Source organism: Ceratotherium simum, chromosome 4 (assembly GCF_057802395.1).
Source record: "Ceratotherium simum simum isolate JZ-2026a chromosome 4, ASM5780239v1, whole genome shotgun sequence".
Taxonomy (NCBI): domain Eukaryota; kingdom Metazoa; phylum Chordata; class Mammalia; order Perissodactyla; family Rhinocerotidae; genus Ceratotherium; species Ceratotherium simum.
The window spans coordinates 23,764,282-23,791,265 of record NC_141903.1 but is presented as its reverse complement, the minus strand read 5'-3'; the positions used below and the strand labels follow the sequence as shown (position 1 = coordinate 23,791,265).

Here is a 26,984-nt window from a genome sequence, read left to right as displayed (position 1 = left end):
TGATGCTGGAAACAGAATTCTATAAACATCTTTTCCACTACATCGGTGGATTTCATTGAAGAATGATGGATCAGAATCACACAGGAAACTTTCTCAAACCCCTTCTGCACTCCTCTCACCCCACTCTGAAATCTGCTACCAAAGTACCTGCTTATCAAGAGGAGACAAATAGAACCACACTTGCCACCATTGCTGCTTCCAAGTGTCTGTGATAGCAACGTTCACATGGGAGAGAGGCCTCTAAGTTTTTGCTAAATCCAGGAAATGGGCAACGTTTCTTGACTCTTTGGTTCCCTTGGCCCAAAGCCCTCCTCCTTTCTTTTTTTTTTTTTCTAATTGAAATAGTTATTGAGATAATTGTAGATTCACATGTCAACCTACAAAAACAGAAACCAGTGTAAGAGGCAGAGCATTTATTTGAGATCAAAGAATTACAATTTGGGGAGCAAAGATTCAGGTAAAAACCTAATAGTGTCCCAATTACAGAGTAAAAGAGGAAGGTTTTTATGGGAAAAGGAAAGGAGTTATTACATGAAAAGAAGAGGAAGAGGAAAAACAATCTTCTAAAGGTGTTAATAAGCTAGGTTATTCTTCAGCTGTACATGGCTGGTTACCGATTCTATCTTCAGAAAGAGAGTCCATAATCATCATTCTTTGTGGTCAGGATGTCTGCCTTCCTGTTAGCTTTACTAACAGTTGTTTGGAAGACAATGTTGGTTTGGCAAGTCCAAAGGTCTGGTCCAGTTCAAAGAGTCCAAGGTTTCAAGGAGTAAGACGTACTGCCAGTTCTTCTCAAATGGCTGCTCGGGTTCCATTTTAAAATGGCTCCACTTATGTCAACTTTTCACATTTCCCGCTTTTGACCATGATTTTTTCTTAAAAGCTCGCTGATCAACCATTGGAAAGCCACGCTGGTCCGTTATTAAAAGCATCGTTGATCTTTTTTCCCCAGCATGTCACATCCCACGTAGGAGGGAAAGTGGTTTCCTTAGGAGACTCAAGCCACATTTGGAAAACAAGAGTGCCAGAACAGAGGAGGCCTTTACTGTCATGCTCCTTTAAGAGCAAATGTCTTCTGCAGCTTCTTAAGGTTTCTCATGTGAAGTTTCATAAGCCTTAGTAATCATTTCAAAGTGCTAAGCGACTATTATACGTGTGGTGTTTTTATAACATCAAGCTATGCAGAGGAGACAAAGTTTTACAACAACGAGAATTCTTATAACGACAAACAAAATGCTAAGTCTGAATTGGAGAATAGGCCTGAACCAGCAGGCAATGCCTGAGGGCAGCTGGCTGAAGAGATCAAGGAACCACGGCATGTCAGTGGGCCCCGGATTTAACCGTTCAGCTTGTGCCCAAATTCTGTCTACTTCTGTCTCTACCTTGCCAAAGGTGTTTATCCAAGTACAAGAGGTATTTACAACAGTTACAAATGTTACTTCTTAAATCTCTGGAGGTTCGATTGGTTAGGCAAGAAGTTCTAGACACTTCACACAAGGAGTTAGGGGAGGAATGGTGGAGAGATTGGTAATTAAACGTACTAAATGATTCTCTAGATTCACGTACAGAATGAGGATTCTGATGAGAAATCCAACAGTCAGAAAAATTTCCCCCTTTTGTAACAGTTTGGGAGATGCAGGTAAGAGTATTGTCTTCCCAAGAAAGAGCGGGAGAAAATAAGAAGCAACAGCAAGTAAAGGTATACAAGCCTGTTCTGGCCATCTTGGGAAAGCTGTCTGCCTCAGACGTCAGCTGCTTCTCTTCATGGTCAATTTGATTTGGAGGTCTTCAGTGTTTGTACAGAACCAGATGTCAGGTGGAGCCTTCTTTAGCTGTGAGATGTATCTCCAAGGTTAAATACCTTCTAGTTCTGCAGCAGTGTCAGTGGTTAGGAGCACTTGATAAGGTCCTTTCCAATGGGGCTCAAGGGCTGTCTTCTTCTGATGTCGTTTCCAGAATACCCAGTCATCAGGCTCTAGACTGTGACCAATAGCATCCTTTAAACTGGGATTCCGGAAAGCTTCTTTAACCTGTTGATGATAGATTTGAGTACAAGACATTAGAGATTTACTGTAGCTAGTCATATTAGCATACGACAAGTGATCAGCAGAAAGTTATGTACCAATAGACACTGATCTGTGGTGACTATCTCATGTGGAGTGAGTTTATGTTTTCCAAAGACGGTACTGTGAAGAGTCAGTGAGACCAAAGGCAATACCTTAGGTCAGGGGACTGCAGTCTACAGGTATACAACAAAACCTCAAAGACAATTAACAAGACTAGAATCTAATATCTACAAAGGTGCAAACATAATTTTTCTCTCTACAGTTACCCTCATTTTTTAATCAAAGATAACACAGTAAAACTAATTTGTTTATATTAAAAATTTGGCCTGATTATTTTTATAAGTGAAAATAAGAATACTGAGAGTTTCTGAATTCTAGAGGGATCAGGTAAGGAGAAAAAGTAAATGTTTCATCTTGGTTCACAAAGGTATATCTTACTAAATTGTTGATAGCTTAAGATAAAAGATTTCTTTAAATCTGGAAAAACAAAACATTAAAGCATCCTCCTCAGTTCATGTAGTCACACGTCATTAATACTTGTTGTGTTTGAATCAGTTTTTCCATTAGTTTTCTCGACTTTGCCTGATGATTGAGGGTGATAGAGACAATGATAATTCCAAGAAGTTTGCAAGGTTTTCATTAAGGCTCGCATGATTTGTCCAGTGAGGTGGGTGCCTCGATCACCGGAGATTGTGGAAGGTATACCTCAAGTAGGAAATACATTTTCTAACAGTTTCTTTGCCACTGTGAGGGCATCAGTCTTGAGGCAGGAGAAGGCTTTAACCCAGCTGGAGAACATACATACAATAACCAGAACATATTGATAACCCATACTAAGTGGCCATTGAATAAAATCCAGCTGCAGGTGCTCAAAGGGTCCAGAGGGGGGAGGTCTGAGGCCACTAGGGACAGTAATAGTTTTTCTTAATGCACTGTGGTGGGTGAAGGAATGCAAAAACTGAAAAATGGGGGTTTCCCATAGCCATAACTGTTCATTTAATTAACAGCCATTGTCTACCCATCTTAATTTCTCTGATTCGGGAATAGACTATTGCCATGTTACAAGATATCAAGATGGCAAAAGTCTGGCAATGAGAGGCTATTCCTTGCAGAAGCAGAATGGATTTCAACCACACATGCCAATCTTTATAGATTCTATCATTGCTGCCTTTGCATGAAAGTCAGCTAGGGCATTTCCCTGATATTTTAGTTTTCAGTGTGAACCTCAATTTTGATGACAGACAATATTTTAATATAACTGGAACTATAAGTGACAACACTGTATCAGGATATATCATATTTCTAGGAATTTCATATAATTTTTGGAACACATAGCATATACCTATACAAATAGAATCTGTAATTTTGGCATTAACCTTTTAATTGACAATGTTTTCCTACCTAATTTAACATGCCAATTAAGCCTAATTAATTTAACATCTCCTCAAAAATCTTTCATTTGGAATTTAATTTAGGCAAGTTTGTCAAAAATATCAAAAAGATTTTAAAACACTTGGTCAAATAGGATCATAGGTGACTGTGAAACAGTACTCAGTTATCCATTTAATCATGGTGACAATTAAAGACTTTCAGGAGCCAGCCCCAGTGGCCTAGTGGCTAAAGTTTGATGCACTTTACTTCAGCGGCCCAGGTTTGGTTCCCAGGCACAGACCTACACCACTCATCTGTCAGTGGCCATGCTGTGGTGGCAGCTCACATAAAAAAAAAAAGAAGAAGATTGGCAGTGGATGTTAGCTCAGGGTGAATCTTCCTCAGCCAAAAAAAAAAAAAAAAGACTTTCAGGCAAATACAGAAAGTTAAATGGTTGTAAGAAAAACCTCAGCTCTTGTAATTAAAGACTTGACAAAAAAACAACACAGGAAATTATTGTGATAAAACATAAAGATGCTGTCTTTTATGTAGACTTACTCAAAGGTAAAGAAAAACCTTTCATAATCTCTTTATTAAGAGCAGACTAAAAGTCCAAGAAATCTTGTCCTTTTTTTTTTTTTGAGGAAGATTAGCCTTGAGCTAACATCTGTTGCCGATCCTCCTCTTTTTTGGGGAGGAAGATTGGCCCTGGGCTAACATCCGTGCCCATCTTCCTCTACTGTATATGGGACACCCCCACAGCATGGCTTGATAAGCAGTGTATAGGTCCATGCCTGGGATCTGAACCTGAAAACCCCGGGCCACTGAATCGGAACACGCAAACTCAACGACTAAGCCACCGGGCCGGCCCCAAATCTTGTCCTTTTAATGAAGAGAAAACTAAATTCTAATTTTGTCCTAACTTACTTTTGATATTAAAATTCATTTACTTAATTAAATTCATTCCAACATTAGCCAGCTTGACTATGCATAGAACTCTTTTCTCAGTGTTTCTCTTGCAGAAACCTTCTATAACTTTCTTTTTTTCATTCAGAATTTGTCCATTCCTCTTTCTCATAACCAGTTTTACTTTAGGACAGATTTACTTTCTTAACAAAAATACCTCCATTCCTTATACCTTCTTTTATTGAAAATATACATTTTCTCATAGCATAAATTTTTTAATGTGACACAAGACATGTTTACTAGTAGACCCAAACTACCTTTTAGTTTTTTTGTAATAAGAAGCCAAAAGTAGATAAACCTATGTTTAGTAATTAATATCTAGTGTTTTATCTTATTTGCAAATAATCTAGATACTTAATAAATTATCATTTTACTTAATTTAGCAAAACCGTAAGGTTTCAAGTTACCAAAAGATTTTGAAGTTATTTTTAAGTACATATACCATAACATAATTATTGTTAAAAAGTTCACCTAAAAACTTTTTATCTTATTTACATGTATTTAGTTTATTTGTTTTTAATAATTATAATTATTTTTAATTAATTAATAATTATAATTATAAATTTGTTTTTAATAATACTACAAAAACTTCATGAGACATTAGACAAAGTCAGCCATCAAATTTTTTTTTTTTTGCTAACAAATTTTATAACAGAGATAACATGAATTTGTTTGGCTTTTTTTGTGGGTGTGTAAGGAAGATCAGCCCTGAGCTAACATCCATGCCAATCCTCCTCTTTTTGCTGAGGAAGACTGGCCCTGGGCTAACATCTGTACCCATTTTCCTCCACTTTATATGGGATGCCGCCACAGCATGGCCTGACAAGTGGTGCATCAGTCCGCACCCGGGATCCGAACCTGGGCCACCAGCAGCGGAGCGTGTGCACTTAACCACTACGCCACGGGGCCAGCCCGTTTGGCTTTTTGGTAAACCTAGGTAGAACAAAAGTTTAATGCTGATAACTCTAAAGAGAAGCCTTTTTTAATTAACCCAACAGACTTAAATTAGCTTTAATACTAAATATTTTCCTAGATCATATGCTCCTCAAATTCATTTGGGTTAGTATCTATTATATTTTTGAGAGGATACTCAATTTATGTAACACTTGTTTGTTTTTAAGCCAATTAAATAGAATTCTCTTATAAACTAGTCTTGACAATACCATCCCAGGGTAGAAAAATATCATATATTGACAATATACATATGAACACACACATAAACACACAGACAGATGCAAATAGAGATCTTATAGCTTCCATTTTAAATTTTCCTTAAATTAGATTTTTGGGAAAAGGTGCTTCCACAACAATCTGCATCTCCAAAAGCTTCTTTCCCCTCCTCCCTTTTTTTTTCCTTCAGTCTTAGAAATTGGAGATGGGTTAGATAAGAGTTCCTGGAGAGGTTATAACCTTTTGAGATAAATAGGGAAGGTTAGCTGCTTATCAAAGAACTGACATACCCATCCAATTACATTATCCTTAATTTGTTTCTTTCCCTCTGGCTACATAGTTTTATTTTAGCTTAGAGAGGGGAAAGCCTAAAAAACATTTCTACCAGGAGTAGACTTTTGTTTACTATCCCGTAGTCTTTTCTTTTATGTACCTCTTATATCTATAATTTTCCATTAACTTTTTTGCAACAAAACTTTCAATAAGGCTATTTTGGAATTTTGAAGCCTTTGCTTTTAAGTGCACTTCTTAAATTATCTTATCTAACTAGAACATTCCTTCTAATGATCAATCTAGTTCCTCTGAGGGCTGGCAGCAGTTTGGTAGGACCCTCACCACAAATGGCGTTCAACCCCCTTTTTGGCCAGCCATATCCCGCTGCAAATGGGGTGCAACCCACATTTCTGTCTGACCATATTTTGGGCCCCCAATCTTAGCTTATCAAGCTAAGCTGTCAGGAAACAAAACAAGCTTGGTAAGCTTTTGCTGTTCTTTGTAAGTATTTACAGCTTCTGGGACCATAGTTTTTTTGTTTTTTTTTTTGTTTTTTTTTATTTTTCCCCCAAAGCCCCAGTAGATAGTTGTATGTCACAGCTGCACATCCTTCTAGTTGCTGTATATGGGACGCGGCCTCAGCATGGCCGGAGAAGCGGTGCGTCGGTGCGCGCCCGGGATCCGAACCCGGGTCACCAGTGGCGGAGCGCGCGCACTTAACCACTAAGCCATGGGGCCGGCCCTGGGACCATAGTTTTTAAGCAGGCATGCCAAAGGTGGTGCACTCGACCCTTTAGAAATTAAAGATTACATTCAATTTGTTTGGTCTGCAGTTCTCAAATCTAGTGCTCTTTACAAAAAGACAAGTTTTGGAAGCTCAAAGGAGCCCCAAAGTGGCCACTGTAATTTTACATCATCTTTAGTATTTTCAGTCCACCAGGACAAAAATTTACAAGAGGAAGGACCACACTTCTTAAACATAAACCTAGCTAGAGTTCCTGAGGGAGGAACTTTTAGAAGATGAAATTCCTATGTTAAACCATGGCCAGACAAAGAGACACTGGTTTTGCAAGCCCCAGGTTGTGCTTCTGACCCACTGGCTACAGCTGCTTGGACAAATGACATAAAAGATGGATTTGAGTACTCACCAGATAGGGAATAAACCCTTCCAGATGACAATAGCTGTGAGCTGCTGTGAGCCCACTCAAACAGAGAAACCCTTCCAGACAGCAGTAGCCATGAGCTGGCTTTGACACAACTGTCTCCTGGTCAATCAACCCCAGATTGGGCCATTACCTCCAGAATCCCAAAGAAAGGCAATGACCTCAACTAAAAGGGAGCGAGGTCAGAACCTGAGAGAACTCACAATTGGAGGGGCTGGTGGTTCATGAAAGCAGTGAGCACAAGGGACTCATGTTGGTACTGAACCCATTTCCAGGGGACCCTGGTCCTCAAAGGTGAGATTGCTTCAGATCCCACTTCTGACACCACATATGTCAACCTACAAAAACGGAAACCAGTTTAAGAGGCAAAGCATTTATTTGAGATCAAAGAATTGAATTCAGGGAACACAAATTCTGATAGAAACCCAAATAGTGTCCCAACAACAGAGTAAAAGGGGGGGGGGTATGGGAAAAGGAAAGGGACAATTACATGAAAAGAAGAGGAAGAGGGAAAAAAAATTCCTATAGGTGTTAGTAAGCTAGGTTATTCTTTAGCTGTACGTGGCTGGTTACCGATTCTACGTTCTGAAAGAATGCCGTAATCCTCGGTCTTTGTGGTCAGGATGTCTGCTTTCCTGTTAGCTTTACTAACAGTTGTTTGGAAGACAATATTTGTTTGGCTCGATCCAAAGGTCCAGCCCAGTTCAAATAGTCCCAAGTTTCAAGGAGTAAGATATGCAGGCAGTTCCTCTGAAGTGGCTTGCTCCAGCTCTATTTTAAAATGGCTCCACTTATGTCAACTTTTCACATATGCAATTATAAGAAACAGAGAGATCCTGTGTACTCTTTACCTAATTTCCCCCAATGGTAACATCTTACAAAACTAAAATAAACTTTCACAACCAGAGTATTGACATCAATACAATCCACCTATCTCATTCAGATTCCTCCATTTTGCTTGTACCCATGTGTGTGTGTGTATGTGTGCATATGTGTGTGGATTTAGTTCTATACACTTTATCACATGAGTAGGTCCATGTAGCCACCACCTCACCCAAGATACTCCACCACAAGGATCCCTCCTGTTGCCCTTTTAAAACTACACCTACCTACCTCCTCCCCCATCCCCATTCCTAACCCCTGGCAACTATTAATCTGTTCTCTATATCTATAATTTTGTCATTTCAATGTTATATAAATGGAATTATACAGTATGTAATTTGGGGGGTTGGATTTTTTCACTCAGCATAATTTCCTTGAGATTCATCCAAGTTCTTGCATGTATCAATAGTTTGTTTCTTTCTATTGCTAAGTGGTAAAACATGGTGTGGATGTACCACAACTTATTTAATCATTCACCCATTGAAGGACTTCTTCATAGTTTCCAGTTTGGGGCTATCACAAATAAAGCTGCTATGAACATTCATGTACTCCTCTCTCCTTTTTGATCACTAATTGATACAGATGCTCTTACTTCACTGAGATCTTTGTTCCTGCTGTTGCAAACATGACTTGTCACCACACTGTCCTTTCTATGCCAACTCCTAGTGGCTTTGGATAATCTGCCCAGATGCTCCCCTACAGATATTTATCACTAGACAGCACCTCCAAGCCTCTCCTCTAAGAGAAATAAAATAGAACAAACATGAGTTTGGAAGTCAGACAATCTAGGCTCATACTGCAGGGGCTCTGCCATTTATACTTGTGAAATCTCAGGCAAGTCACTTAACTCTCTGAACCTGTTTCATAATAATCATAATAAAATAGTTAATAGTTGTTAAAGTTTCTTTATTGACAGCTTATGGTGGCAGTGCAATGTAAAGTTTAAAAAAAGGAACTCTGGTACCAAGCTACCTGGGTTTAGGTTTGAATCCTGACTCTAGCACTTGTTGGGTATGTGACCTTAGGCAAGTTATTCAACCCTTCTGTGCCTCAGTTGTTCCATATGCAAATGAGCATGCTAATAGTTCCTATCTCATGATGAGGATTAAATTAATACATGCAAAATATTCAGAACAGTGCCTGACACATAGCATTCGCTAAGCAGTAGCTCACATTGCTATATGGCAGGCACTATTCTAAGCACTTTACACAGATTATTTAATCCGAACAATGAATTTATAATACAAGTGCTGTCATGAGATCAATTTTACAGACGACAAAATTTCAATTTAAGGGATTAAGTCATTTGTTCATGATCATAGGGCTGGAAAATGAGGGAGCTGAGATTCAATTTTGAGTCTGTCTTTGCTCCTAAACTGAAGGCCCATAAACTGGGGTGTTACTGCCCTGCCTTGCAGAGCAGTTGTGAGGATTTACAAAGAAAAGTGTATTTCATGGTGTCTGGTATTCAAGCTGCTCCACACATGTTAATGTCATCTTTTAACTATTGGTGGTTGATGAGCAATAGATCATTCTGTAGTTTTATGCAGCAGAAATTGGCCTCAAGATATAAACCACCAAGACAAAAGTAGAAATTTGAGCGTTTTGATGGACGCATCTGCAAACATTTGCAACACCGACCTGCCCCAACAATCACAACCAGATTTGGGACAAGTCCACTCAACTCACTCACAATTCCTTACAACAGAGCAGCTGCCTCACTTCCTTTCTCAGAGGGCTTTTCAACTACAATGCAGAAATTGCTCAGACGGTGGCACCAGTGTGAGCTCCCACAGGACAGAGGCCGCACATTCTGCATTTTGTTCCCCCAGCCCTTAACCCAGTGTCTGAGAGTAACCTCTTGGTAAATGTGTGCAGAACCCGTGAGGCTCTGGTGTAACAAAGAGGCCTGAGCTGGGGATCCAAAGACCTGGGTTCAGATCCCAGCTGAGTCTCCTACCAGCTATGTAACTTCGGGGGAGTCACTTCCTCTTATGAGGCCTCAATGTCCCTCTCTGTGAAATGAGGGGTTTCAACCTTATATGCACTAGAGTCCCTTCCAGTTCTATATTCTCTACTAGTAGCAAAGCACTACGCCCCTCTTTTTCTTTTTTTTCCTTTCCTTCCTTTTCCTTCCCTCTCTCCTCTTTTTTTTTTTTTTTTTTTTTTTTTTTTTTAAAGATTTTATTTATTTATTTTTCCCCCAAAGCCCCAGTACATAGTTGTCTGTCATAGCTGCACATCCTTCTAGTTGCTGTATGTGGGACGCGGCCTCAGCATGGCTGGAGGAGTGGTGCCTCGGTGCGCACCCGGGATCCGAACCCGGGCCGCCGGCAGCGGAGAGCACGCACTTAACCGCTAAGCCACGGGGCCGGCCCCTCTCCTCTTTTTTCTTCTTTCTTTCTTCAGTCATGCAACAAATATTTCCTACCATAGGTGCCAGACCCTATGCCAGAAACTGGGAACTCAATGGTGAACAAGACAAATATAGAAAAAAGGTACTTAAGTGTTTGCTTATTTACTGAATCCTGTAAATGCATAAGAATATTCAATTCTTACTTTGAAATTTTGCTTCAACATACAAGCTAACCATGCAGTTCTTATTACTTTCAATGACATGCAAGCAAGAGGTTAAGGAAGATCCAGTTGTACTAAACACTTAAATGAAGTCCTTCAATTCTGACATATAATGGCAACAATTATGACACAGACAGTTCAGGCTTAAACAGGTTTGGCTGAAATTGCCAAGGTCATTGCACCAGTTACCCAGGTGAGACTGACTGGTAAAAACTCTGTGACAAACTACCCCTACTCCAACTTAAAAATGATCAAGAAATTAAGCATATGGGTGCATTCATAGTCAGGTTGGAAACTGACTTCCTCTTTAGAACTAGCTTAAGAGTATAGCAATGGCCAGTGTGTAAAGAGACAAATGTGGGGCTGACAAGTAGAAAGAGATGATAATTTCATTCAATTTGTAGTCTCTGTATCTTCCCCTTACAAGAGTAGGCCAGTCAGCAACTTAAATGTCTGGAAAATTCAACATTGATGTGCAAGGGTGAAGTGATAATCACTGCAGCCTTCCTTTGCCTTTAGCTCAAAGGACGAACGAGTGCAGAAAATATTCTGATTTTTAAAAAGTTTTTCCTAAAGAGGTGATTGGGGAAGCAACAGACATGAAGAGACTTTGAGATTTAGCAAGATGATGTAATAACAAGCAAGGATGTAATTACAGGGCCTCGAGTAAAACAGGGTAGAACAAGTGGACTGGTCCTTGAGAAATACCAGGGTGCAGTTGGAAAGTGACACTAGAGGGCAAGTTTTCAAAATTCTCTTATACTAGCCAGAGACCTTGATGACATGTTAATTAAGAGGTTTGTTATTTTTAGAACTGCCTCATTTCTCAAATGCTTCATTTTAAGTCTTTTATGAAAATGAACATCATGTTAAACATGTTGTTAAGACACAAAAAGAGATTTCAATCTTTGACATTTGTGAAATATCATGCTTGTTAACTGCCCACTGTGGGTACGGTTTTATTCTGAGTTTTTCCAACCTGAAGAATATTCTCACCTTTAATATTCAGAACATATCTAAAAATATAGAACAATGTCTATTTCTCAAATGATGACATCAACACTGACTACTCATAAAACATCTCTCCTTCAAATAGATCTCTACATAAAAACAAGTACAAAAGACAGGTCATCATTCAGGAGCGGGAACCCAAAAGATCTTGTTTCCTGAGTGTAGGACTGGAAAACTCACATTTGTGCATCAGCACTGATTTTAGATTTGTGGCAATGCCACCTATGTGAATTACAATTTCACATTTCAGAGGTCTGTCATCTGGGTATCTATTGCTTTAAAAAAAAAAATCTATCAAAAGCAAGTAAGGAAAATATAGCTTGTCCTTAACACATTTCCAAGGTATTGTATAAAGAATTATTTCATGGAAGTGTCTATTTCTTTTAGATCAAATTAATGAAGTCTCTTTTAATCACAGCCTTTAAAGATTCCAATAGTAGGAAGAGAAGCATTTACCCAGTAATAACTGTACAGTTTATCTATCAAGGTGTTAAGTGAATTGAGATGGGGGGTAGCACACATTAGGACATAGCAGTAAATCTTAAGACACCAGAAAATTCAAAGGAAATTGCACCAAAACAGTAGGTATCAAGAAACTACATCATGTACTCAAATGGAATCATGAAGCACGCACCATCCAAAAACCATCACCATAATCCGATAGGTCCCAAAGTGGCCCCTGAATTTACCTATTCACCTATCAATGAACGTTTATGCTCTTATTTCTCTCTCTCTACTGAATCAAGGGACGTCCATTCTTTTTCATCATATTCTAGGCGAAAGGTAGGCAACCATTACTCAGAATTAATTGGTTCTTTCATCATTTCATTGGTGGTCTCTTCAATTCATTAAAAACACATTTATGGGGGGCCGGCCTGGTGGCATAGTGGTTAGGTTCACATGCTCGGCTTCGGGGGCCCAGGGTTCAGGGACTCAGATCCTGGGCAGACCTACACACTGCTCATTAAGCCATGCTGTGGCGACGTCCCATATACAAAATAGAGGAAGATTGGCACAGATGTTAGCTCAGAGTCAATCTTCCTCAAGCAAAAAGAGGAGGATTGGCAGTGGATGTTAGCTCAAAACCAATCTTCCTCACAAAGAAAAAAAAAAATTATGGGGCAAGCCCAGCGGCATAGTGGTTAAGCTCACACACACTGCTTCAGCAGCCCGGGGTTCACGGGTTCGGATCCTGGGCGTGGACCTACACACCACTCATCAAGCCATACTGTGGCCGCATCCCATATACAAAGCAGAGGAACACTGGCACAGATGTTAGCTCAGGGGCCATCTTCCTCAAACAAAGAGGAAGACTGGCAACAGATGTTAGCTTAGGGTGAGTCTTCCTCATCAAAAAAGCAAAAAACAAAAAACATTTAGGTGGGTAAGGGAAACTCATGAGAATGATGAGAGAGAAAGAAAAGAGGCAGTGCGTCACATTCACCTTTTGTAAGGTCTAATCTGAAACTGCTCAAATTCAGGGCTGCAATCTGGATAAGTGCATAAAAAGAGTCACTGTTCCGCCCCCCCATTTATATCCTTCTTCTTGAAAGAAAAACCACAGATATGTTTCTAGACCAAAGAGGAAAAGCTACAAACAGCCATTGTACAAGAGGCTGAACAGGTAGTAAGCAGTGTGACCAGTTCCTAAACCTTGAAGGAATACCTTGCTCAAGGGATCTAGGTCCAGACACAGCAACTGAGCTTGAGGCAACAAATCAGGCCTGGGGACACCAGCTTTATTAACTCCAAGGCACCTGTTTTCTGAAATTTCAGAATTACTCACTTTGAGAAGGGTGAAAGTTATCTATAAAAAGAAATATTCAAAACTTTTCTGGGGGCCAGCCCGGGGGCATAGTGCTGAAGCTCAGCGTGCTCCACTTCAGGGGCCCAGGATCACGGGTTCAGATCCCAGGGGCAGACCTACACCACTCACCAGCCATGCTTCGGTGATGACTCATCTACCAAATAGAGGAAGATTGGCCACAGATGTTAGCTCAGGGCGAATCTTCCTCAAGCAAAAAGAGGAGGATTGGGGATGGATGTTAGCCCAGGGTGAGTCTTCCTCAACAACAAAAACTTTTCTGATCATATTAGAAGAGAAAATAAGCAGAATAACATTTTAGTGCTGTTGGTGTACCTTTTTAGTCCAAATCTATTTATTTTACTCCTTACTTACAAACTGCCCCCTGCCCTAAATAAGGAGATTACATAGAAATTGTCTTGATATCAATATATGTTATAGCTTTGTTTTACTATTTCTTTGGTCTGAGAAAGATATGTTTGGAAAAGTAAATGAAAGGATCAACTGACACAATTATTACATTTTATTTAAACGTTTTAGAAGATGAGTGGCTGAGCTCACAAAAGTTACCTGAATCATTAAAAAGCACAAAGTTGGAGAACTTTTTTAAAAAGAGTGGATACCAAAATAGCTTTTAGGAAGATGACACCTTATTAGTCTCTTAACTTGCTGAAGAGAGCAAAAGAAGGCTTAAGATCTGAAGAATAAAAGTTATATTTATAAACATGCTAAAGAATAATTAAAACAAACTAAACAAAAAAGAATGAGGAAAAATATATTGTGTCTTACAGGTTAAATCCTATTATAAACGAACATCATTTCTATGGGACTCTATAGTCCACTTAGACAATATTCAAACAGCAATGCCATTACTAAAAGAGCTTCAACACTCCTTTGGAGTTGGCTATTACAGAATTTATCCTGCACATAGGGTATGCAGGAAAAACATCCTGGAAAGTCTCAGAATATCTGCAAACATAAAACTCTTTCTCTAAATTGCACTTATTGGTCTTGAATCCAGTTGAATGGGGGTCAACTACAACTTGAAGCTTGTCATCTTGGGGTGGGAGAGTAATCTGAAGCTAAAGGGCACTTTGCTATAGTTAATTCGTGTGGTTACAAGTAAATTCTAGAAGTTCCTCCTCAATGCCAAATATCTATTGAGAATTAAACAGCAGATGAAACTTTCTAATTCCAAGAATTCACGTAATAAAGGGTAATCATTACAGAGTTTACATATACTCAGTTTTCTTAAAGCCATAGCTTTTATTATAGAAAGGAGAAAGTACATGGCATTAATAGATCAAGCATGTGAATTCTAGAATACTAAATAAAGTTCTTTTTCCTCTTGCTTAACAACCAATTATATCTATGGGCTGCAAAATCATACAAACCTGTAGTGTTTTGCATCATATCAAAGAAAGACCAATATTTCTGCCTGAGTGTCCCACTAACCTCTCTCTAGAGCTATTATTCTTGAACTTTCTATAAAAGTTTCTTTTCAAATAATTTATTAATTATAACAACTGGGAAAAGCAGTGTGAGGACCTGACTATTTCAGCCAAGCAATGAAGGCAACGAACTTCCTTTAAACCTACACTCCTGTCTGAATTTTTATATACTAAAATAACCCTTTTCCCTCACTTCTGCAAGGGTACCCAGAAGAGAGTGGCATTTCTTGGCCGTCACAAGTCTCAGGTTGAATCTTCTCTGTTGTTCACTGTTCTGACAAAGGCCTCTGGACCTGCAGCTCATGCCTCCGGTAATTCAGTCTTGTTCTCAATGAGAGAAATCTCCAGCACAGGTAAGAGTAGCTGAAAGGCATCTTGGATATAGGAAGCACTGTTTGACGCCTGCCAGGATTAAAAAAATAGGAAAAAGAAAATACCACAGTGACTTAAAAGAGAAAATATACTATAAGACAACAACAAAAAAGATTAATTTTTATAATCTAACTGAATTTATAGGCTGGCAAATAAGAGCACAGACTTAACCATTTCAGTAAACTTATAAGGGAAAGAATGATCTAATTCTTAAGATGATATGACAGCCCCAAAAAAGAATGTCAGCATTTTCCTCCAATTTTTCCATCAGAAATAACAGCCCTTCTTTGCCATCCTGCTTAAATTCAGCATTCAAAACTTACTTATTCCTTGACTGAAAGGGTAGATTCTGTCACAGCATTTTAGTCAATTTCTCAAAGAGGATTTCAGAGGCTATTAATCCTACACCAACGAGATTTCCAGTCCATTGTGACAGTTCTTCCATGGACTCAACGCAATTAGTGAACACAAGATAGGTGCTCACAAACATAAACAAGGAATACTGCTTTCAAAGATGATACAATATAAATATATTTCTGTCTGGTACAATAGACATATTTATGAGAAGTGTTATGGAATCATTATGCTCAGAGGTTGCCAGACTTCATTTATATCTGACAAATTCTGACCTTCCAGAAGAATAACAAGAGAGAGTTCATTATATTAAAATAAAAATGTATAATTTCAAGGACAAGGGTGTTTCAAATCTGTAAGCAAGCACAACCAACTCAAAATAGCAATGGGGAACCCATATCAAGTGAGTTTATCTTTTTTGGATTTATCAATGGCAAGTACTCCTATTTAAACTTTACTGTGACATTTGATACCGAATTTTCTAGCCAAAAGAGACCTCAGAGATCATCTAGTTAAATCTCTTATTTTGCACTTAAAGATAAAGAGATTGCTAAAAAGGTAACTGCCCGGTCCAGGGCCACACAGCAAATCAGGGAAGATCCAGAACTGGGCTCCTGGTTTGCAAATTTCTTTCAACTATACCACTCTGCCATCTACTAAATCACAAACTTATTTTTTTTAATTAAGTGATCAGAAGAATTTTCCTGACTATTCAAGGAGAACTGTGCAGTTAAGGAATTAAAGGCATTTCCTTGGTGGTAATTTTTAAAAAATTTAAAACTAAAGAAGTAACAGTCAGTAGTTAAAAAATGTTTTCAATTCGTATTTAAAACCTAATCAATTATAAAATATATTTTCTCCCACAATACTTACATAAATATGTTTTAAACAGATCATCAAATGTTTAAAGTGTTTGCACAATTAATTTATAAGATAGAGTTCTTAAAACACGGAATCCAGAAAGCATCAAACACGGAGGCAATATAATAGATCATGAGATCCTCTTGTACTCCCCCTTTCCATGGATTTAAACTACCTATCTCCTTAAGTCTAATGGACTGATGAGGATTATGTAAACACAGCTACCTCTTTGACAAAACAAAGCAAATTTCTTGGCAAGAAAATGAAAAAATGTTTTGTTTTGTTTTGTAACAAATCTCCTCTGCATAAACTCTAGTCCTTTAAGAAGCAGTTATTGCTTGTTTGTAATTTTCAGCCTTTCACATTTACCAGCTGTTTCCAGAAAGTGTCTCATTACTGAGAATCGTCCATTAACCGCCAAGGGGTAGTACTAGGTAATGACAGCCCACTGCTTCTTCCTTTCCACTCTACCTGACAGCTTCAACTTTATGCTTTGTAATTAATGAACAGGGAATATGCATCAAATACACACCATTTTGGTCATATCTGCATCAACATGGCTAAACTACCAATCTGGTGAAAAAAACAAAAAAGCCAAAACATAAAGACTTAAGAAGAGTTAATTAATACACAGTGCCCTAGAAGTCAGAGACTCAAAAACAATTACTACTAACCTCTAGAAATACTGCAGTGATTAACGGATTAAGGACATCTGCCTTCTCTTTGACCTAGAATAAAGGACACAGCATTAAGTGAGCACAGCAAATTAAAAAAATAAGCAGAGTATGATCCCACTTTGACAAGCACGCACACACCCCATACATAAATATAAGCACAGAAAAAGTCTGGACCGAGAGATAGCAAAATGTCATCTCTGTAAGTGCCTTAAATTTCCTTCTTTATATCTTTCTGTGCTATCCAAACTGAGAATGTTCTCCTTTGTAGTTTTTTATTGATTTTAAAAAGTATCTTCATTTTGGAAGAGGGGGTAGAAATGGTACATTTGACCAGAAAACTTCAGAACCATTTTAAAACAAAAGATGAAGATAAGGAACATGTGCTCAAAATACTCAATGGTTCTTAAAATGGGCTGTTTGGAAAACATGCAAATAAACAATGCAAATTTAATACCTGCATGTGTTAGCACCTTAGAGTTGACTTGCTGGGTTAAAGTATCTTTATGAAATACATGGAAAGAAGACTAACTTCAGGAAACCCAGAAGCTCTTTCAAAGAATACACTAAAGGAAAAAAAAGAAGCTATATCGTAGGATTATCCCTTACAGGAATAATCTAAACTCACAGTAAGAAAAATTAATTTGGGCCAGGCTCTTAACTAAAATAAATTTAAAGGCCCCAAATAACTTTGCTGCCACAATGACACTTACATACTTAACTACAAGGTGATTTTTTTTAATTGAGGTATAATTGACATACAACACTGTACTAGTTTCAGATGTACAACATAATGATTTAATATCTGTATATATTGAAAATGATCATCACAATAGGTCTAGTTAACATCCGTCACCATACACAGCTATAAAAATTTTTTTCTTGTGATGAGAACTTTTAAGATCTACTGTCTTAGCAACTTCAAAATATGCAATACATTATTATTATTTATTTTTTTTTTTAAAGATTTTATTTATTTATTTTTTCCCCCCAAAGCCCCAGTAGATAGTTGTATGTCATAGCTGCACATCCTTCTAGTTGCTGTATGTGGGACTCGGGCTCAGGATGGACGGAGAAGTGGTGCCTCGGTGCGCGCCCGGGATCCGAACCCGGGCCACCAGCATCGGAGCGCGCGCACTTAACCACCAAGCCACGGGGCCGGCCCATGCAATACATTATTATTAACTATAGTCACCATGCAGTACATTACATCCCCATGACTTATTTATTTCATAACTGGAAGTTTGTACCTTTTGACCCCCTTCACCCATTTTGCCTACCCCCCTTCCCCCACCTCTAGCAACCACCAATCTGTTCTCTGTATGAGCTTGGTTTACTACAAAGTCATTTTTATTTGCTCATTTAAAATGCCCTTAATTTTATCCTAATTCATGATTACTAATTTCTGAATCATCTTCCATAGTTCACACAACTTCAGTAAATTTCTACAATTCTTTAAAAAAAATAAAAAACTTTAGTTTTAACAACAACTCACCTACTGGCTGGCAACTGCAAAATATGAGCGTTGCCATAGTGTAAGTAAGGTGCTGCTTCTTAAAACTAGAGCCAAACTTTGGGTTTTTATTCTATCAAGGTCTACATTTCCTATACAGGCCTCAGAGGGCAGCATAAAATATACTGCAGACTTTATAAAAAGAGAGAACAAAAAGGAGCTGCAAAAATCAGAGACATAGTCAAACTGATGCTAAAATTCACATGGAAATGCATAGAATATTATGCGATAATAAAAAGAAGTACCGATACATACAATGTGGATGAACCTCAAAAACATTATGAAAAGTGAAAGAAACCAGACACAAAATACCACGTTGTATGATCCCATTTATATGAAGTGTTCAGAATAGGCAAATCTACAGACAGAAAGTAGAGCTAGGAGAGTGTGGAAGGAAAGGGAAGGGGGAGTGACTGCTAATGGTATAAGGTTCTCTGGTGGATAATGGAAATGTTCTAAAATCAGATTACGGTGATGGTTGCACAACTCTATAAATATACTAAAAACCATTGACTTGTACATCTGAAATGGGCAAATTTTATGGTATGTAAACTATATCTTTTTTTTTTTTTTTTAAAGATTTTATTTATTCATTTTTTTCCCCCCAAAGCCGCAGTAGATAGTTGTATGTCATAGGTTCACATCCCTCTAGTTGCTGTACGTGGGACCCGGCCTCGCGTTGGACGGAGAAGTGGTGCCTCGGGGCGCGCCCGGGATCCGAACCCGGGCCGCCAGCATCAGAGCGCGCGCACTTAACCGCTAAGCCACAGAGCCGGCCCTGTAAACTATATCTTAATAAAGCTGTTTCAAAAAAAAAAAGTAGACATTAGCCCAATAAGAGACATGAATTCTTACCCCAGCAGTTGTTAGGCAGGTGGTGAACTCTTTAGACAGGGAGGACAACTCTTTACACAACACAACTGTCATCCTAGGAAAGAAGGGAGAAAAGTCAGGAGGTTCCTTTTTTTGCTTTTCTTCATCTTTTTTTTAATAAGCTATATTTAACAACTGTGAGAAGAAAACAAATCACTCCTGGTACTAAATGTGAAAGAAGAAAGCTTTTAGAGGGAGTGTATATGTGTATATACGTTTAAATCAGCTACCTAATGTATCTGGAGATCCATTTGAGCAGGCGTTCATGCTAAAGAAGAGGAGGCTCAGTCCTTGGAAAAACATTTTTCTACAAAATTCTCTAGAAAGTACTATATTTTCAAGTTAAATCAGAGGAAATAACTAAAATACATTTTAAAGAGACAAGATAGTACTCAGATTCTATATTCCATTTACAAATATAATTAAAATAAATATGTATTCAATCATTCATTCAACAAATATTCACTGAAAGTCTTCTATGTACCAGGTACTGTTCTAAGCACTGGGGATATATCAGCAAACAAGCAAGTCCCAGTTTTCATTGATAGAATCACTGATTCTAACTTATTTGCTAATTAAGAAGAAGTTGTCATTGTGTGCTGTCAAGTTGGTTCTGACTCCTGACGACCCTATGAATGAGTGATTGTCCACGACGTCCTATCCTCAACAGCCCTACTCAGCTTCTGTAGACTCATGCCTATGGCTTCCTTTATGGAGTCAATCCATTTCAAATTCTTCCTCCTTTCCTGCTGCCTTCTACTTTTCCCAGCATTTACGTCTTTTCCAAAGAATCCTGCCTTCTCATGATGTGCCCAAAGTAGGACAGCCTCAGAGACTACATATATATATGGATGGATGTGTGTATATGCTGATACACACACACTATACAGTCATGCATCACTTAGCGACAAGGATACGTTCTGAGACACTTGTCGTTAGGTGATTTTGTCACTGTGTGAACATCATAGAGGATACTTACACAAATCTCGATGGTATAGCCTACTACACACCTAGGCTGTACAGTACTAACATTATAGGACCACTGTCGAATATGTGGTCCATCGTTGACTGAAATGTCATTATGTGGCACACGACTGTATACTGTACATGTAGGTATATATGTATATGTATACATATATACACAGAAATATAAATATATACACAAAACATATATACATATGCACCAGGTGGTGATATGAGCTAAGAAAATAAAGTGAGTAAAGGATTAGAGAATGGCAGAAGATTCTATTTTAGACTGAGTGGTGAAAGAAAGCCTCTCTAAGAAGGTGGCATTTGAGTGGAAACCTGAATTCAGTGAAGGAGTGAGCCATGACTGAAAGAGCATTCCAAGCAGTGGAAATAGCCACTTTTCCACAGAACAGGGTACTTTGGGGTTTGAGTCCCTCATCCTAAGGATGTTCAAGACAAACCCAGAGCCCCCTTATGGGATGTTGTAGAGGGTCAGTGAAGCTGTATGAAGAAGAGGTCTGGAGAACAAGGGCCCCTCCCAATCCTAACACACTGGACACTCGCACACATATTTTTTTCCAATGAAAATTTTAATTATTTAATTAGAAGATTTATTTAGAAAGTAGTAGGTCTTTTTATCCTCCTGTGACTACCTACATGCTATTACTTTTGAAATTTTTGTTCAAAACCAACAATATGGTAAAAAAAAAAAAAAAAAAAAAAAATGGGGGCCGAGGGCAGTTGGGACTTAGCCAGACCCGGGTTTAAATCCCAGTCAGCACAACTTGGGCAGATTACTTAACTTCTCTTGAGTCTGCATTTCCTCATTTTTAAAGCTTGACTAATCACTTACCTTGAGGGTTGTTGTAAAAATCAGAAATGACATGTAAATCCCTTAGCATGGTGCCTGGCATAAAATTAGCACTCAATAACTAATAACTATTAAGAATTGAGAACAGAACTATTCTCTGTTTTTATTTATACAAAATTCTATTCCTATTAAGACCAATAATCTGAGAACTAGTTTTCAGAGTATGAATTGGTTAATAAAAAAGGGCAGATTTATAATGCAGACTTATGGATCAATGGAAAGAAACAACACCCCTGGCTACTTATTAACTAAAACCTAAAATGAACAGACCTCTAGGATGTGAATGGTGCAAAGTGAATAGCATGTTGTTGAGAGGAAAGTTTCTAAAATTTAGGAAATAAGCCGAGAAACCTCATTCAGCAATTTGCATCATTTAGAGGGATACTCATACTTATACTTACTGGGAAAGGGTTCTGCTCCTTTCTACGGCTGTCACTTCCTGCTTCCTGCCATGCAGAACCAGAGCCGCTGTTTTGTGAAACAGTTCAATTGAGTAGGCAGTTAGTTCTGCTAGGCTCCGGATTGCAAATGCATGGATATCCTGGACGGAAAATCAAAACAAAGCATATCAAAACAAAGCATTGGTTTTTTATTCCAGAGGAAATGACACCACCTTGCTTCTCTCATACTGAAGGATTCAATATCTTGAAAGCAGCAGAGACTAATAGCTGTTCTTCAATAAACCTCCTCTTCTTTCATAGTAGTGATGTAATTTTACTGCTGGGCTCATAGCTGCAAAAACAGAGGCTCCCCTGAAGTCAGGTGTGACCACGTGACTAACTTTTGGCCAAAAGATTTACATAAAAATTGTCTTATGGCAGCTTCTGGGAATCCTCCTTGTGACACCACACACATGCACCCTTTGTCTCTTTCTTCACTCCTCCTTTCATCCTATAGCCTGGAACTAAGATGCTGCCATCTTGGATCTCGAAGGTGAAATTATGGATAGCAGCGCAACAAAACAGAAGGCGCGTAGGTCGCTGATTGTGATACCCATATTGCAAATCTTAAAAGAGAGAAAAAAATTTTTAAAAAGCCTTAGTCGCTTTGGTTACCTCTATTGAATTTTTATTGATATGTACAGTTTTTTCTGCCTCCAACTGTTTTTCTCCTTCTTCCTTCTCTTCTAATGGCTGGGCCAGAGATGTCCTGATCCATTCACAGGCTGTATTTCTTGCCTAAATAAGAAAAAGATTACTGTATGTCAACAATTCAATTCAGCTCACCAAGATTACTGTTCACCTACCAGGAACAAGTTTGCATCGTGGAAGGTGGTGCTCATCTTCTCACCTGAACATACGATCTAGCTTTCCAGTACTTATCTTAGTAGTTCTACTGTCCAACTCATGCCTTTTGGAATTCTCCAATCCTTTGGTTTTTTTTAAAACTGAGGTATAACTTACATATAGTAAAGTGCACATGTCTTCAGAGCACAACTCAAGAAATGTTGACGTGTGTATATACCTATGTAACTGCAACCCAGATCAAGACACAGAACATTTCCAGCATTCCAGAAGGTCCACCATACCCCTTCCTAGTCAATACCGCTCAAACCAAGTCCCCATTGCCCTGCCAAAGGTAACCACTCTTCTCACTATAAGTTAATTTTACCTGTGCTTAAAATGTATATAAATGGAATCATAAGTATGTTCTAATGTGTGTCTGGCTTCTTATGCACAACATAATGTCTGTTAGATTTATCCATGTTGTTGTATGTATCCATAGTTCATTCTTATTTATTGTTGTGCAGTATTTCATTTTACATTTATACCACAATTTATCCATTCTCCTGATGATGAACCTTTGGGTTGTTTCTAGTTTTCTTTGACTTTTGTAATACCACTATCTTCTGTTTCTCCCCCTACCCTTATGAGCATTCCTCCTCAGTCTCTTGTACGTATTGATCCTCCTTTGCCAGACCCTTAAATACCAGTATTACCTAGAGTTCTAGCCTTGACTCTACTTGTCTCACTCTACTCCCTCTCCTCTCCATCCATCCTATTTCAGCGATTTTAACTATTTCCTACCTGCTTCTGACTTCTAGATCCCTATTTCCAGCACTGACCTCTCCTAAAAACATATTCCAACTGCCTGCTGGACATATGCATCAGGATATTCTACAGGCATCTCACATACACGTACAAAATTTGAATTAATCATCTTTCTCTCCCTACCCCTAAATTTTTCATCCTCTTATACTCTCCAGAGATTTAGAGTAGCTACCATATAGCAGTCACTTGACCAAAACATGAGAGCCATCCTAGATTCTTCCCTTTCTAATCAATCACCAAGGTGGTCTGGTTTCACCCTACATATTGCTCCAATCTGCTCCTCCTCCTCTTCTCTATTACCACCACTTGAGTTCAGATCCATTTTATGGCAATAGCACCCTGACTGGTCTCTGCTTCTGATCTGGATAATCTTAAATCCATCTTCCATAATGCTACCAGTGATCTAAGCCCAGAACTGATCATTCTTCTTCCCTTCAATGGCTCTTCATCAACTAGATCATGCATCTTCACATAATCTAGGAAGTCCCCACAACCTACACCCTACCTACTTCTTCAGCTTTGTCTCCTCCCCACATTCTATTTTATGACCTGGTAATAATCATCTATAATGTGCCTGTTCTTTGTTTATGCTATTCCCTTAGGCTAGAATGTCCTTCTCATTTTTTTTAATTAAACAAAATGAGACCTACCTCAGAGTAGGTCTTAATTTTCTTTCAATCCTCCACCCAGACATCATCTTCTCCAGGTAACTTTCAAAGGCCTTCCATGAGACTGGGCACCTAAACAACCCTTCTCTGTACATCCACAGTCCCCTGACCACCCATTCAACTTAGTACTTACTGAAATACACTGCGTCTATCTCCTAAAAAAACTACATTATTATAGGATAGCTATAGAGTATCTTACTTGGATTCATATACCCAGTGCCTGGCAGACTGTAGAGAGAACATCTACTGTTTTTACCTGGTTATCATCCATGTCTCCTTTCTTTTGGTAGTAGATTCTAGATTTTTCTCAGTTCATGAGGTTTGGGTGGGGTTGCTTCCATCCTCTGGCTTCAAGCATTGGCAACTGATTCAGGTTTAGCTACTAAGAATATTAATCCCCCTGTCCATACAGTGATTGGTTCATGGATGGAAAAGTGACCCAGGCCAGGTTAACAGGCATCAGCCTTAGGACATCTGACAAAATTACTGGGAAAGGGAAGCCCTCTTTCTGTTGGAGTTACTCAGCTAGAAAAAGCCACCCTGAAGCTGTGAGAAGTCATCTTACCACCATGTGGGAAAGCTTCCCTACGAACGAAGCCAAAATAGAAGAAAGCAGTCAAGAGCTGGAGAGGGCAGGTAACCAGGTGGAGAGCCATGACCGAAGCCAGTCTTGCCCCTTGATTTTCTAGTTTCTTGAGTTAATGAATTCTCCTTTTTTCTTAAGCCAGTCTGACTTGAGTTTCTGTTATTTACAACAAAGAGGGCCCTAGTTTCTCACGAAATGTTTATTGTCATTAAATGAAGGCATCCACTTAAGTAACTTTATATAAAGAGAATGTTTTCAGAGCTGTAATGAGGCAACAAGAATCCAGAGAAGACATTGAGAGTCATTCCAACTGAAAGAATCATAGGTTTTATCACCAATATAGCACTGGGGTTGGACCTTTAAGGATTATAGGTAAAGCTACACCCAAAGCTACAACATGAATGAGCTAGAGCAGAACCTATGTACCCAGACATCCATTTCAAGGTTCTTTCCCCTTAACAACAGGCCTCCCACAAAAACCGTCAGGAGCAATCTGGATCTGATCTATAAGCTTCCTAGTACTTAGTAACCTCTCCAACTCAAAAACACAAAAAAGAAATTAACTATATAAAGGCTTGCAAGCAGGAAAACACAAAGTGTGCTGAGAAAACTGTGAGATAACTAGCAAGACCAGAGCATAGGGTGCAGGCATTTATTAATTCATTTGTTTATTATTATTATGATGATGCAGATATGTACTGCACACTGTCCTAGGCACTGGGATACAGTGGTGACTAATACAAACTATGGCCCTGCTCTTTATTCTAGTGTGGAAAAACAACAAGCAAACAAAAAAATGCACGAAGAAAATAAAATGGAGTGATGGCAAGTGTGGACTGGGTGGGCAGAAAGCAAATTTGGTCTGGGTGGTCAGGAAGGGTCTCTGATCTTATTTGAGCTAAAATCTGAAGTTTAAAAGAAGTCAGCCAAACAAATATTTAGACAAAGAGAGTTGTAAGCAGCTGGTGTATTTGAGGAACAGAACAAAAGCCAATATGGGAAGGATATAGAGCATGGAGAAACATGACAGAACATGAGGTTGGAGTGATGAGATTTTTATAGAAGAGAATAGTGAGAGATGAAGCTGGAAAGAATCATAACAGTTGACGAATAGTCCAAACAGTATGTGAAATTCTCTGCCACTTTTCTGAAGAAATGAAATGAGAGAAAAACCAGCAATTGATTTATCTGAGATTTAAAAAAAAAAAGAAAAATGGAGAGAGATAAGCCACATAAAAGCAAAAGAAAATTGATATCATAAATTTGATATACTTGAAGGAGACTTTTAGTAGGCATAGTGCATACTCAAAATGACCTCTCTTGTAATAAATACATTAAGTGAAGTCATTATGAACTACCACGCCAATGCAAGGTAATTTATCATCCCTTTCCAAAATTTTCAATGTTACCCACCCCCACCCCCATAATACAGTCTGGAACCTCCCATTGGTGAGATCTGGAGACATAGGAATTAAATGTCACCTTTGAGCTTAGCTTCTCCAACTATTTATTATTTTCTGGCTGAAAAAATTAAAGCCTGGAGAAGGAATGGGATTTGCCCACATCCTATGTGAGTGTCAGAATAAGAATCAGAACTGTCTTCTCAGACTCCTGCTTCATTGCTTTTTCCTCTACATCACCCTGCCTCCCACATGAATCCTTGGGAACAATCAGGCCCTGATCCTTAACCATTCCACATCTTAAGTCTCAATGCCCAAAATGTAAACAATCTGAAGACTGCTTTCAAAGAATGACTAGATCTATTAGATAATGGGTTACTAGCCTTTTTAAAATAATTTATTATTATGATCTTCTTGAGCACAGAAACTATGTCTTTTTCATTACTGTTTCCCTAGCACCTAGCCAAATAAAAGTTTATTGAACACATGTATATTTATTAAATATCTAAATGTAGAACAGATTGGGCTAGTTTCTATAGGACCATCAATGGTGAGCATTTACTACGAGCCAGGTAAATAGTAAGATCTTTGCGTGTATTAACACATTAAATCCTCACAGGAACCCTACAGGATCCCTACCTCACAGATAGAGAAACTGAGGTACAGACAGGTTATGCAACTTGCTCAAGACCACACAGAAAGTAAGAGGTGGTAGAGCTGGGATTTTAAGGACCAATAAAGCACAGATCCAGCCTTGAAGAAATTTAAGATTTAAGACAGGAGGTGAGATACACACATTAAAAAAAAAACCTATGATAAATTTATGAAAATACATATGCACAAGGTTAAGTGAATACAGCAGGGTCCTAAAACATATAGTATGTATGTTAACTTTTGTACAAGAAGGAGATAAGAAAATATATCTGCTTGTCTAAAAAAGAAACACAGGCAAGATATACCAGAAATCAAGAAAGTTTAATACCTAAAAGGAGAGAGAAGAATGGAGTGGATGGGAACCAGGAGGCAGTGACACTTCTCAGAGTATAGTTTTGAGTTTG

General features: G+C 38.5%; 1 protein-coding gene and 1 long non-coding RNA gene across 2 annotated transcripts in view; both read right to left on the bottom strand.

Moving 5' to 3' along the window:
• Positions 1-398: 398 nt before the first annotated feature.
• Positions 399-7,559, bottom strand: LOC147917214 (uncharacterized). The gene is made up of 2 exons (XR_015552074.1): positions 7,213-7,559; positions 399-2,030 (listed from the first exon to the last, which is right to left on the bottom strand). It is a non-coding gene; the product is annotated as an uncharacterized LOC147917214 (long non-coding RNA).
• Positions 7,560-13,791: 6,232 nt separating this feature from the next.
• FAM114A2 (family with sequence similarity 114 member A2) overlaps positions 13,792-26,984 on the bottom strand; it is a 36,430-nt gene continuing 23,237 nt past the window's right edge. The window contains exons 10-14 of the mRNA XM_004428617.3: positions 22,277-22,399; positions 21,623-21,762; positions 19,364-19,436; positions 16,996-17,049; positions 13,792-15,136 (exon numbers count right to left, since the gene is read on the bottom strand). Of these exons, the coding sequence (XP_004428674.1) occupies positions 15,035-15,136; positions 16,996-17,049; positions 19,364-19,436; positions 21,623-21,762; positions 22,277-22,399 (492 nt within the window). The 3' untranslated portion in view covers positions 13,792-15,034. The remainder of the gene's footprint in view (positions 15,137-16,995; positions 17,050-19,363; positions 19,437-21,622; positions 21,763-22,276; positions 22,400-26,984) is intronic.